Source organism: Salvia hispanica, chromosome 5 (assembly GCF_023119035.1).
Source record: "Salvia hispanica cultivar TCC Black 2014 chromosome 5, UniMelb_Shisp_WGS_1.0, whole genome shotgun sequence".
Taxonomy (NCBI): Eukaryota; Viridiplantae; Streptophyta; class Magnoliopsida; order Lamiales; family Lamiaceae; genus Salvia; species Salvia hispanica.
In genome coordinates, this window is record NC_062969.1 from 15,369,817 (window position 1) to 15,383,176 (window position 13,360).

The 13,360-nt window shown below is 35.4% G+C and overlaps 1 protein-coding gene across 1 annotated transcript; it reads left to right on the forward strand.

Moving 5' to 3' along the window:
* The first annotated feature begins 8,290 nt into the window (after positions 1-8,290).
* On the forward strand, positions 8,291-13,168 carry LOC125190383 (translation initiation factor eIF-2B subunit gamma). Its single transcript, XM_048087676.1, has 14 exons — positions 8,291-8,471; positions 8,653-8,790; positions 8,878-8,973; positions 9,073-9,150; positions 10,459-10,539; positions 10,616-10,835; positions 10,918-10,976; positions 11,450-11,499; positions 11,592-11,679; positions 11,778-12,035; positions 12,127-12,219; positions 12,376-12,480; positions 12,626-12,742; positions 12,828-13,168. The coding sequence occupies exons 2-14, from the start codon at positions 8,725-8,727 to the stop codon at positions 12,900-12,902; spliced, it is 1,386 nt and encodes a 461-aa protein (XP_047943633.1). The 5' UTR covers positions 8,291-8,471; positions 8,653-8,724; the 3' UTR covers positions 12,903-13,168.
* The last annotated feature ends 192 nt before the right edge of the window (positions 13,169-13,360 follow it).

A 13,360-nucleotide genomic window follows, 5' to 3' on the forward strand; every position in this document is an offset into this window, starting at 1 on the left:
TTTTAATATTGGGAAATTGGCATCTAATCTACGAACCTTTCAAAAAGTTGGGTTTTTCCCACGAACTTTAAAATTGGCAAATAATATCATGAACTTTACCCCGAGTTTGTTTTTTCCCACGAATGAAAAAATTCAAGTTATTTTAATAGATTGAAGAATAATTTTGGAGGGTGTGCTTCAAGAAAAACTATCTTCAAAGATTGAAAAACTTGAAACTCTCGAAGTTGTTGTCGAGTAAATTACGGAAAAAAATCCAGTATCATAATATTATTTGTGGGAATTTTTTTCATTCATGGGAAAAACAACAAATACGGTATAAAGTTCGGTGGATATTATTTGCCAAGTTTAATGTTCGTGGGAAAAACCCCAACTTTTTGAAAATTTGATGATATTAGATGCAAATATCCCTTTAATATTTGATATGAGTGTAGTCAAATAAAACCAAACTATTTGAACGAATAAATAATAGTAATACTTAGTAGTCAAATAAAACCAAACTTTTAAGACATAATAATATTATAGTCATGACACCCAAATTTAAAACTCAAATTATTCAATTAAAAAATAATTTAACCTAACAAAATATATATTATACAAAATACAATAATTTAGAAGTCTAAATTAGAACCATTTAAAGTATAATAATAATAATAATAGAGTTCAACATCCAAATTAAAATGCTATTTAAATAAATAAAAACATTAATTATAAAATCTATACTACTGCTACACTATTACAGCTGAAATTATATCATACACTAAAAGCCCAAATTAGAGCTCAATTAGTATACAACAGCCACATTTTATGAAACCCTAAACTAATGATGCGCCACTCTCACTCTCTCTCACCGTCTCTCTCCATTAACCGCCGCCGCCTCACACACCTCGCCGGTGAGCAGCGCCAACTGCTTCCTTCATTCCCTCATTTCCTTCCCTATCTCTCCCTCTAATCGGTGGAACCCGCTAAACACCAACTTGCCGCCGCCGCCGGGCAACTCCTCTTGTCCGTCGGCCCACTGAACAACAATCTCCATGTCGCCGCAGTAGTACCTCCAGTTTGTGCCCCTTCAACACACAGCCGTGCCTCAGCCGCCGTCGGGCTCACCTCACCCGCCAGCTCCCTCATCTCCCGACTCCGGCACTCTTCTCTTTTCCTCTCCTTTTTCTTATTCTCCAGCGAGAAAGATCAGATCTTTGAATGAATCTGCTGCTGCCGCCGCCGTACTTCTCTCTCTCCTTCCTCTTCTTTCTATCTTCTCAACTTTCCTCCCATCTCTCTCGTTCCGGATCCCTCCTATCCTCTCGGCCAGCCGCCGCCTTTCCGCCACCGCCCCGTCTCCCTCAGCCTGCCACCCTCTCGTCGGAGCTGTCGCCGGATTCCAAGCACCACGCTATGCTGCAATCAAAATTTAGAAAATCAGTCCACAAAAATGCAGATTCAAATGTTGTCTATATAAATGTCTTAAACTTCTTGTAGAAGCCAATTTTTCTGCATTTCATTGGACCAATTTTTATCCAATAATATTTGTCTTTTAGATTGCCCAATAGATAGTTTTCCCGCTCAAAAGTGTGCCACATGGGCTTCCAAAAAACTGTCCCTTTATATATTGATAGAAGGGTCCGTTTGATAAGAAAGGTGGGATATAGAAAGATATGTAAATTAAGATAAGTAATATGGGTTTTGTGTCAATATATGGCCAGATAAATTTTTTACGTTATTGTTTGATAGGCGAGATATTATCTAAACTTATGTATTAGATAACACATGAAATAACATAATTGCCCTTTTTAAAAAATGTGTCGCAGTGGGAGTTTGTCTAAAGAAACGTAGCAAATCTCACTGTGAATCCAAAATCCTTTTAAGAGCAATTTGTTTAAAAAATCAAATATGCTCATATAACCACAGTATCATCACTACTTTTGAGAATCAAAGAAGCATTTGGGACCATTTGAATGAAAAAAATCAAAGTGAAAAATTGGTATACAACACAAAATCATCACTGCCACATCTTTCATTAACAAAAAACTGAAGAAGAAAATACTAGTTGTCACAGACAATCAAAGAGAAACATCAGTTGAACCAATTAAATATTCGAAGAGAAAAATCTGTCAACATACAAGAACATCTTTGCCCAGATTTTTTCATCATCTCGAAAAAGAAACAAAGAAACCCTCAATTCAGATTTTAGAACCATATTCGTCCAATCGTAGAACCCATGGGAGAAACCCATCCCACATTCGAACCAAAATCGGAGTGAATCGCACCCCACAGTCGACGTGCCTCGAAGAATTTGCCAGCCATGGTAGAAACCCAAGCCATTAATCAACGTCAGCCAGCGATGTTCCGACGGTGTTGATGGATGCCACACCTCTGTATTTCTCTCCAACCGCGTTGCGTCGTTTTCCTGCTGCCCTCTGGCAATCGAAATCGTGCCTCCAGATGCGGTCGTCAACATTCCTGCTCCATGGTGGTATGAACTTTATTGAGGAAAGGGGGAGAATCATTGGAATATGGGAGTGGGATGGGTGAAGAGTGCTAGAGAGAGAGGGTGGAATCGGATATCTTGACAGAAAAGTGATATAACCCACCAAATTGGTAGGATACATAACTTAGCATAAATGTGTATATTTGGTCGGACCGAGACGGGCTTAGGCATTATACTGGGCTTTGAGGTAAGTATTTCAATGATATCAAACAAATAGAAAAGTGAAGATATAAATCCCTATCTTGGCATTACTGCCTTATCAAACAGACCCTTAGAATATCAAGGAGAGGTAATGATTATCTAATTCTAATACGGAAAGTAAATATTTTGAAAAGATGATAAAAGTAAAGTTGAAAAAATAAAAATAAAACCCCTTTAACATGGCTAATTGGTTGAGAAAGGCTAGGGCACACATTTTGTCTGTCACTTCCTCTATTTATTTTAGTATGAGCTATGTTAGGAAGGAATTCATGGATAATTTGGATTGAGCTTGCTTATTGGATCATTACTAATTGAATTAATTAATTCATAATTTAATATATATTCACTAGAGAAAATAATATTGAACTCTCATCCAATCTCAAATTAAGAATAAACTAAGTTCCATTTTTTTTAATACTAGTGTTAACACCTGTGCATAGCACAGGACAGAAGCTTTTTTAATAATGAAGATATATTAATTTAAAATTAAAAATATAGAGTAAATAAGTATAAAAATATATTTACAGATAAGAACTAATTAAAATAAATATTTGTAATATTATAAACAACAACAAAAAATATCGTACAATTGTACTTCTCTCAACCCACTCTCAAGAAACATTTCATATTTTAGCAGATGATTGTATACTATTTTAATATTTGATATGAGTGTAGTATAAAATAAAAGAAATAACAAAAGAGGAGATATGTGGATGAAATGAAATAAGACATACAAATAAAGAAAAATGTAATACTACTATTTACAAAAGAATAAAAAAAAAAAAGCAAACTATTTGAAGGAATAAATAGTTCACCAGTTTTAATTAACAAAATCAACTCAATTATAACTATGTGTACTTCTAGTAATTTAAATATAAATACATTTATAAGTAACTTCAACATATTTAATAAAACTAATATATTATATATAAAATTGTATTATATTACTATACACAACAACAATTAATGTTATGTAATATTGTTCTTTTTTGATAATGATATTAATTTAGTTTCACTTTATATCATTATTTATTGATGTTTCATAATTACTTGGTTTAGCCACATTCGAATTCAATATAAACATATTTCAAAGTTTTGAGAAGTAAAAAGAATAGAAATATGAGTAAATAATAACATAATTCAAAAAAATAATTCAAAAAATCTAAATTCAATAAATTAAAATTTCAAATTAAAACTTAGCATGAATATAATAATAGAGTACAACATTTAAATTAAAACTATATTCTATTAATAAAAATGTAACCCTACTATAAATTGCATAATTTTATAGTACCATTAATTAAAATCAAAATTATACTCCAAAAAGCCCACTAAATATATTAGATTAGTAAGATAAGATAAGATATTCAAATACTTATGAACGGAGTACTACTTGAAGCGAGGTTTTAGCGATTTTTTTTATGTTTATCAATCTTTTAACCCCGCTCTATAATTGGTGGTATACATTTTATCTTCCCTTTTGAGTTGAAGTAACACCAATTTTTTTTCAAAATGTTAGTATGATGCAATATTGTTCTTGGTTTGATATTGATATTAATTTAGTTTTTTTTTTATCATTATTATTTTGTAGTATTTTATATTTATTATTTGGTTTAGCCAAATTTAATTTCAATATTTGATAATATATTTACATTCCACAAATATTTTGAAAAGTCTAAATAGAGAAATATGAGTAATCAAAGACAAATCAATTCTATCTATATACTATGAATTTAATAACTTAGTAAAAAGACTTAAAATTTTCATTTTCCCTTTTGAGTAGAAGTAACACCAAGTGTACGACCTAATATCAAGAAACTAACACATAGTATGTGTTCGTATTAATAAGCATGTTCTTGTTATGCAATATTGTTCTTTGTTTAATAATGAAATTAATTTAGCTTCATTTTTCATAATTATTATTTGGTGTAGCCAAATTTAAATTCAATATTTCAAAATTATCGGAATTCTAAAAGATAGAAATATGAGTAAATCAAAATAACTCAATTCTAACGGTATACTTTAAAATTAATTACTTATTAAAAAAATAATTTAAAAAATATATATTATATAGAGTCAATATATTAGAAGTCCAAATTAATCTTAGCTTAAAATAAATACAATAATAGAGTGCGACACTTAAATTAAAACTCTATTTAGTTAAGAAAGATATACTATAAAATGAGGACATAGCACTATTTGAAATCTAAATTATATACTACTACTGAAAAATTTAACACAATAAAAGCCCACTAAATATAAACAAAATTCCAAACAATATACAATAAATTAATATCATCCTAAAACCCTAATGCACATGCCACGCCTCGCCTCGCCTCGCCTCCATACCATATATGATCAGGAATGCCATAGTCTATGGCTGAAGATGGACTCATGTTGATGAGGTTTGATGCAGTAGACACTGCTTCCCCCCAAAATCTTTTATCTACTCCAGAGCTGAGGAGCATGCATCTGACCCTCTTCATGATTGTCCTATTCATGCGCTTTGCAATGCCATTTTGTTGTGGATTTTTGGGGGCAGTCCTATGGCGCTTGATTCCCTTATTCTTGCAATACTCAGTGAACTCTGATGATAGATATTCGAGACCATTGTCAGTTCTTAAACATTTCAGAGTAATCCCTTTCTTTCTTTCAACCATCAAATGCCACTCCTTGAAGAAACCAAAGGCATCAGACTTCTCCTTGAGGATCCTAACCCACAACTTTCTTGAGAAATCATCAATAATTGTCATGAAATACTTTCCTCCGTTCATAGTGGGAGGTTGAGAAGGCCCCCAGATATCACTGTGGGCATAGTCAAGAACTGACTGAGAGGTGTGTCTTCCCTTTGGAAAAGGGAGTTTCTTACTCTTTTCCATCATACACTGCCCACACTTACTCAGATCCACTTCTTGGTCAGACTTTATAAGGCCATCCTTGATTAGTCACTTCATTCCCTTTGTCCCTAGGTGGCCCATCCTTACATGCCATAGCTTTAGATCAGCAGATAATCCCTCAACATAATTAGAGGCTCCAGATATCACCTCAGCTGGCAAATAGTAGAGTGTTTTCCTCCTAAAAGCAGTCATTATCACCTTCTCTGCCTTGCATATCTCCATGATCCCTTTATCTGATCTGAAACTAAAACCTCTTGCTTCAAGAACACCAAGAGACACAAGATTTCTCTTAATTTCTGGAATGAATCTGACTTCAGAGAGCTTTATCAAAGATCCATTAGCTAATCTGAGCATTATATTTCCAATTCCCTTAATTGAGCATGTTTGATTGTTCCCAAGCAGGACTGATCCTTGCCTTACCTCAAAATCTTGAAACCATTCCTTGTGTGAACTGATGTGGAAGCTGCAATCCGAATCCACGATCCATTTATCCCCAACAGATCCATCAAGAATGTTCAAGACCTGATGAGGCTCCTCAACCTGCACAATATCAGTTGATCCTTGATCATTTTTCTCTGCCTCTTGTTTTCTCTTCCAAGCAAAACAATTCTTCTTAATGTGGCCAGGCTTTTTACAATAATGGCAGCTCCTTGTCTCTTTCTTATCTTTATCTGAGGTGCCTTTACTTTGGCTGAACTGCCCAGACTTTTTCTTGGATTTGCCTTTGAATTTCTTGACATTCAAGACCTCCCCTGAGGTCTCTGTCTGAGGCAGAGTCATCTTCTGGAATTCCTTGGTCTTCAAGGCGGTTTGCACTTCAAGAAAGGTGATGGTCTTATCTCGACCATACAACAATGCATCCTTTAATTGCTCATATGAAGAAGGCAAGGCATTGAGGAGGACTATAGCCTTGTCTTCATCAGCCAATTTTACATCTACATTCTCAAGATCATCCACAAATTTCGAATCGCGCCATCGCCATCAAACACCTCGCTTCCCACAGACGGCGCCACTTGAAAGGATCAATCGACGATTGACGCAGCAAGAAAAGTAAGAACACAAAGATTTAACGTGGTTCGACAAATGTCTACGTCCACGGGAAGAGATCGGTTATGGATGTATTGATCAAGCTCAAGGAAAGATGTACAGATTATGGAACAAGAAAGAAAATCACTCGGAGCTCTCTACAATCTACTCACAAGATTGAATCGCAAGATCTCACTCTCTCTTTCTCCTATCTCCTACTTCTGTTACAAATGAGTATTGAATAATGTGTGATATGAGCTGGAGTCTAGCCTTTTATATGCTGGCTCACCTCTGCAACGAGAATCAGTTACAACTAACTAACTTCTTATGCAACGTCACCCTCGACCCATGCACTCTGACCCGCGTCCGGTATCACACGCGCACTTAGACGAATATGTGAAGCAGCTCTCGCGATCATACACTATCATTATGTAATACACATCAATTCAAGTACATACATGGGTCCCATTTAAAGTCTCATTTTGTCATTTTCGTAAAATTTATATTAGAAGTCTCATTTCACTTTTCCTATACTATTTTTGGTAAGTGGACCCCAAAAATTCATTAACCCACTCCACTTACATTTGGTAAATCAATATATAAAAGTGGGATTCACATTCCACTAATTTTTTATACCATTTTCATTTTCAAAGCTAAACATTTTCTTAAAACACGTACTGGATGTGGATGTAAAATTCATCACAATGATAAAATTTGGAAAAAAATTTGTAGACAGAAGAACACCAACGGCGAAGGCACTCTGCTGAGAGGACACTAACACTGAGGGACAAAAGCTAGGGGAGCAAAATGGGATTAGATACCCCAGTAGTCTTAAACATAAACGATGAATACTAGACGTTGTGCGTATCAACCCCATTCCTAGTGCTAACATCAGTATAACCCAATTGAGACGGACTAAATATCTTTTAATATCTTTTCGAACAAAACCAAAGTAGCTCCTAAAATAGTTACATTGAAATAAAAATATATCATCAATGTCATTACAAATATGGATAATAATTTTATAGCATGTGATTGTACGTGAATATCAACAATTTAAATATGGCATAATAAATTTCATTTACAAAATAACTATTAATGATAAAAACATGTTTAAATTAGAAGTATTTATTATAATTATTGTTTTTCCGCATCCTAATCTTAACATAAGTATCTTGGGGCGTGGGGAGTATGATTTAATTGTTACTGCGTAAAGCTTTTAGTATTTTAAAACAAAATTCTAGAGCACCTTTTTGTAAGCGTTAGAGTACTGTTTTGATCATGTTTTTATTTATCTTCGAGTGAAGGTCAAAATTGGTCCTGAACATATGGTCATTTTACGTTTTAGGTCCTAAACATTATTTTTTAGATTTTGTGGTCGTGAACATATGGAAATTTGATCATTTTGGTCCTCCGTCAACTATTCCGTTAAAAACTAATGGTCAACAGGTTTAATCCCAATTTTGACAAAATTAAACTTTTAATTCTGATATTTTACTCCCTAATTATTTTTTATAAACTTTAAATATATGTAAAAGTTAAAATAAATCCATGTAACTTGATATGCTGATTAACAATTTTTAAAAATATTATATTAATAACATGAAATAAATAATTAAATAAATTCCAATTAAATATATAAATAAATAAAAATGTAGTTTCGGTTTAGGTACAGAAACGAGTTAGCACTTCAACCGCACGCCCATTTGATTCGCCGCCGTCCCTTCTCATCTCCTCCCCACGGCTAACGCCACCACCTCCATTCCCACGTTACAATTGGAGGGAATTTCCTTCTGCCGCAATTGCAGATTTTATCCTAGCTGCGTGTGTACCGCTTCCCTTCTAATTTCGCAAACCTTGAGGTAAACCCTTCACTCCAATTTCTCAGATATCATCTTTGATTCTCGGTTTTTAGATGGACAGTTTACGATTAAACCCTAAACCCTTACCTGTACCTAGCAAGAATTTGCTTCTATACAAGATGCTACGGAATTTGAATTTTCTGACATCCCCTAATAATCTATCCTGCAATCGCTGGTTCAGGTCTTGGTTTCTCTCTCTAGAAACCACACCCACACACTCATTGTGTGGGGGAGATAGATAAATAGATAGCTGATGGATTTCCAAGTTGTTGTGTTAGCAGGCGGGTTTTCGAAGAACCTAGTGCCACTTGTTTCCAAGGTAATTTCTTTCTTTTCCATCCAATGTTTGTTTAATGGAAACAGAATTCACTTTTGATGTTGATGAGGAATTGGGGGATATGCGCAGGAGGTGCCAAAAGCTCTTCTGCCAGTTGCAAACCAGCCAGTTATTTTGTATGTTCTGGAACTGCTTGATCAAAACGACCTCAAAAATGCTATTGTGGTGAGGATCTATTTTTCTTTTATTTAATTGCGTTTGTGTTGTGTATTGTTGTTGGTCTTGGATGACAGGAACTTGAATATGTGATTCTTTTCTGTTTAGGTTGTTGAAGGAGAGAGCGCGGCTCTTTTGATCAGTTCCTGGATTTCTATCAATTTTGTTGACCGACTACATGTTGAGGTGACAACGTAGTTGAATATGGCTTATGTAATTGTAAAAACATTCCTTTATGTTCATGTGTAAACAGAACAATTGATTCGCTCTTGTGAAATTGAAATTAAAATTAAAATTGATTTATCACAAATTGTGATACTAATAATGAAGATAAAAAGAACACATTTTAGTTGTGGAACTGTTCTATTTGTTATTCTTTTGGTATGGTCTTATGATGATTATCTGAGGGTGGTGTTAACTGCTCCTAAGGTTGACAATACTGATGATGTTGAAATGTTATAAGAATGGAGGCAAAACAATGGAATTGAAATTCTTGATATGATTCAATGGAAGCACTGGGAGTCTAAGACGTTAATTTATGAGCAGGTTCTGGGTATGACTTCTATAAAAATGGTGATGCATTTGAAATCTTTTGTCATGTTTTTGTTTCATTGCTGTGGAAATGGACATGAAAGAAAAGGCTTTAATTCTCCAATGGCATGTCAGTATGAAGTACTGTATCAATTAGAGTAGGAATTGGATGAACTTGTAGAAGAATTCAGTTGAACGGAATAGACATGATACAACATGAGTGAGGATCTCAACTCTTAGCATAAACTAGGATGTCCCGTTCCTTGTGTAACGTGTTATAAAAAATTACGTGCTTGGTGTTTGAAGCAGGATAATTGTGTTTTGGAAAGGCGGCAGGATAATAATTGAAATAATAAAAAGCCGTCAAAATTTTGAGCTCCCTGCTGATTAAATTGACAGTTGTAGTTATATCATGGTGCCACTGGCCAAGGGATGCATGGTCAGCTCATTTGTCTTGGGGAAACCTCCAAATTTCTGTTGTGTTAACTCCAGTAAATTTTGATCGCATGAACCTCCAAATTTCTGTTGTGTTAACTCCTGTAAATTTTGAAACTGTACATTTTGCTCCATTTATGATGATTGTGAAAATGATGATAGTCTTCTGCTGATTGATTCTTCGACAATGTGTAGGGTGCTTGAGGTGATGATATTTGTTGGTTCCAAACAATCAAACCACTCTATTTCTGTTTACTTGGTCAATATAGTAATGGTTGGAAGTATTTGAATCCTGTTGAAGTATAAATCCATGCGTTTAAAGTTTCATACTCAAGTACTAACCCACTCTTTTGGTTTCTCTGTGTGTTTGTTTGTATGTTTGGTGCTCAACTATTGACACCACTTATATGCCAAGTCGAGGGGTTTATCTCATTAGTTAGCTCATAACTGTGTGTAGACTGTAGAGTCATGGTATTCAGTTGCTGCTGATTGATTGAGATCCTGTTATGTGATTCTGTAATTCTGCAGGTCATTGCAGTTCCAGAGGATGTTGGTACAGCTGGTGCTCTTAGAGCTATCGATCACCGCTTGACTGCAAAAGACATCTTGGTTCGAGTTATTCTGTTACAACCTTTTTTGAGTTTCTAGAATATGTTCAGCAACCATAACTTGTATTATTATGAAGGTTATGAGTGGTGATTTGGTAACTGAGATACCACCTGGGGCGGTGGCAGCCACACATAGACGTCATGATGCAGTAGTTACTGCAATGCTTTGTCCAGTTCCTGTTAGTGGGTTGTCAGAATCAGGGTCATCGAGTGGCAAGGACAAATCTAAGAAAACAAACCGCTATAATATTGTGAGCCTTGATCCGACGAAGCAGTTCTTATTGCATATAGCAGCTGGTAAGATTTTCGCATGTGAGGGGTTTCTCTGGTATGCAATTTCTATTTTGGTGTCACTAGAAATTTGTGCTATTTGTCACAGGAGCTGAAGTTGACAAAGATGTTCGAGCTCAAAAGAGCATTCTTCGAGCAGTTGGCATGGTACACTATTATGCATCCATTAATTAGTTCAATGCATTGTTTGCATCATAAGGCTTAGGGCATTCTTGGCATTCGATGTGGCACTTGCCCCAACTGTTGGGAGAGGGCAGGGTTAGTGTTTTATGTAAGACATCTTCATATTCTGGGAGGTGTAGATGCAAGAACTGCGGACAACTACATAATTACACCAATGTCGTCCTTTCTTTTCAAATAGGAAATTCATTTTAAGTTGATGCAGAATGTTCGTAAGGCTAGTACTTAATTACTAATCAAAACTATTTGTAGTTAGGTCTTGATATTATATATGAGGGCTGAGTGGCAAGGCCCATTTCAGATGCAACAAGGTCCACGTCATTGTTTAGCATAATATGTCCAACCCAATGCGAGAAAAAGATCTATAAACTTATTTTCTTGTAACTTTTTTATTCCTTAACTTTTTGTCTCCTGTGGTCCTTTTTTTTTTACTTATGCAGATGGAAATTCGTTCTGATCTAATTGATACTCACATGTATGCATTCAAGAGGTTCGAAGTTTTGCTTTATGCTTTAAGCAATTATTGCTTCTTTCTTGTAGATTATTCCTTCTATAAAGTTGTAACTTGTTGTTTGAATTCAGATCTGCTCTGCAAGATGTTCTAAATCAGAAAGAAAATTTTCTAAGTCTGAGACGCGATGTATTGCCATATCTTGTTAGGTCTCAGTTGGTTAGTTTTTCTAGCTTTTCCACCATGATTATATATGTGTGACATCAAGTCAAAATTATGTTCCATGTCTGAGATACATGTTCTCATTCACATCGTAGAGATCTGAATTATCATCAAACGGAGTGCAATCGGACGAAAATAGCAATGGCCAGAATGGTCCCCAGGACAGTAAAATTGTGCTATCTCAACTTCTGGCTAATTCATCTACACCAAATTTTCATGAAATCTATGCGTTGGGTCTGGCTGGGTCTGCTCCTATGAGGAAAACACATAAATGCTGTGTTTATGTTGCAAACAAGAGCAACTATTGTGCACGGATGAACTCCATTCAAGCTTTTACTGACATAAATCGAGATGTAAGTTTTCATTTTTGAAACTCTGAACGTTATTTTCCTCCTCAAAACCCTCACTGTTTCTTATATTCTGCCTTTTGATTTATTGCCACAGGTAGTAGGAGAAGCTAGTCATCTATCAGGCTATACTTTTTCTGCCCAGAATAACATAATTCATCCATCAGCTGTACTTGGATCTAAGACAACGGTGAGTTACAGTGGACATCTTGGTTCAAATCATTATCAATTTGGCACAAGCCTTCTATGTATATGTGCAAAGGATGAGAGCTGATGTATGTAGGGTGCATTTTTTAGTTCACTCCATTTAATTATGTCCTAAGTGTGAAAATAATAATGGTTTTAGGTGGGACCACAATGCATGCTGGGTGAAGGTTCACAAATGGGCGACAAAAGTAGTGTGAAGAAGTCTGTAATTGGTCGCCATTGTCGAATAGGCTCAAATGTGAAGGTATTTGACAAACTTTTAATTTGCTGATTGCTGATTTCATTCTGGCAGCTTCACCTTCGAAGTATAGTATTTTAAATTTTTACTACTCTGTATAATATATGCCTGATCTGCTTTATGCTAACTTATTGCACACTGATTTCGATAGATTGTCAACTCTGTTGTTATGAACCACGTTTCCATTGCGGATGGTTGCTCTATTCAAGGGTCTATTATTTGCAGCAATGTACAGATCCAAGAGCGTGTCGTGTTGAAGGATTGTCAGGTAATACTGTCTAGGCCCATCTCTGTTCCAGTTTACATGTTTTGCTTTGCCTTGCCTTGTATAATGAGTCGGTGTTGATTTCCAGGTAGGAGCAGGTTTCGTAGTGAGTGCAGGGGGTGAATACAAGGGGGAAGCCTTGGCGAAGAAGGAAAAGTTCTAGTCGCTCGTTTAGTTGTGCAAGGTCTTGATAGCCCTCTTGTGTGCTGTTGCCACTGCTCCTTCTGTGTTGCTTCAAGAGTGGGCCAATTTTGGATTTGGAATGAACTAGTACTTGACAATTGTTGTTGATTTTTGGATTTTGAGCTGAGAGTAGTCACAGTTACAGGGATAGCATGTGAAATTGTTGGTGAAGTGCATTTGTTGTACATTGAGAATCTTGTGCCATAAGTCTTTGCATCTTTAACAAAGGAGGGGCTATATCATTCATTGCTTCTTAAAGTTTCACTTTCACGCGGGAGATTCTTGAAAACGATGTGAACGTAGTAAAGTTCTTGATGCTTCAATTGCAGTTTGCTCAATAATAATTTAGTGGTATTTTACCATTTTGTAACGGTGAAAGAATGAAGCATAGGCCAACTCAAAAGAGAAAAATAAAGTAGTAGGATAGGTTAAGTGGTA

What these genes read in the sequence shown, in the direction of transcription:
- LOC125190383 (XM_048087676.1), top strand. Translation starts at nt 8,725, where the DNA reads ATGGATTTCCAAGTTGTTGTGTTAGCAGGCGGGTTTTCGAAGAACCTA. An exon ending in TAGTGCCACTTGTTTCCAAG is followed by an intron (nt 8,791 to 8,877) that starts GTAATTTCTTTC and finishes GGATATGCGCAG; the next exon opens with GAGGTGCCAAAAGCTCTTCT. An exon ending in CACATGTATGCATTCAAGAG is followed by an intron (nt 11,500 to 11,591) that starts GTTCGAAGTTTT and finishes GTTTGAATTCAG; the next exon opens with ATCTGCTCTGCAAGATGTTC.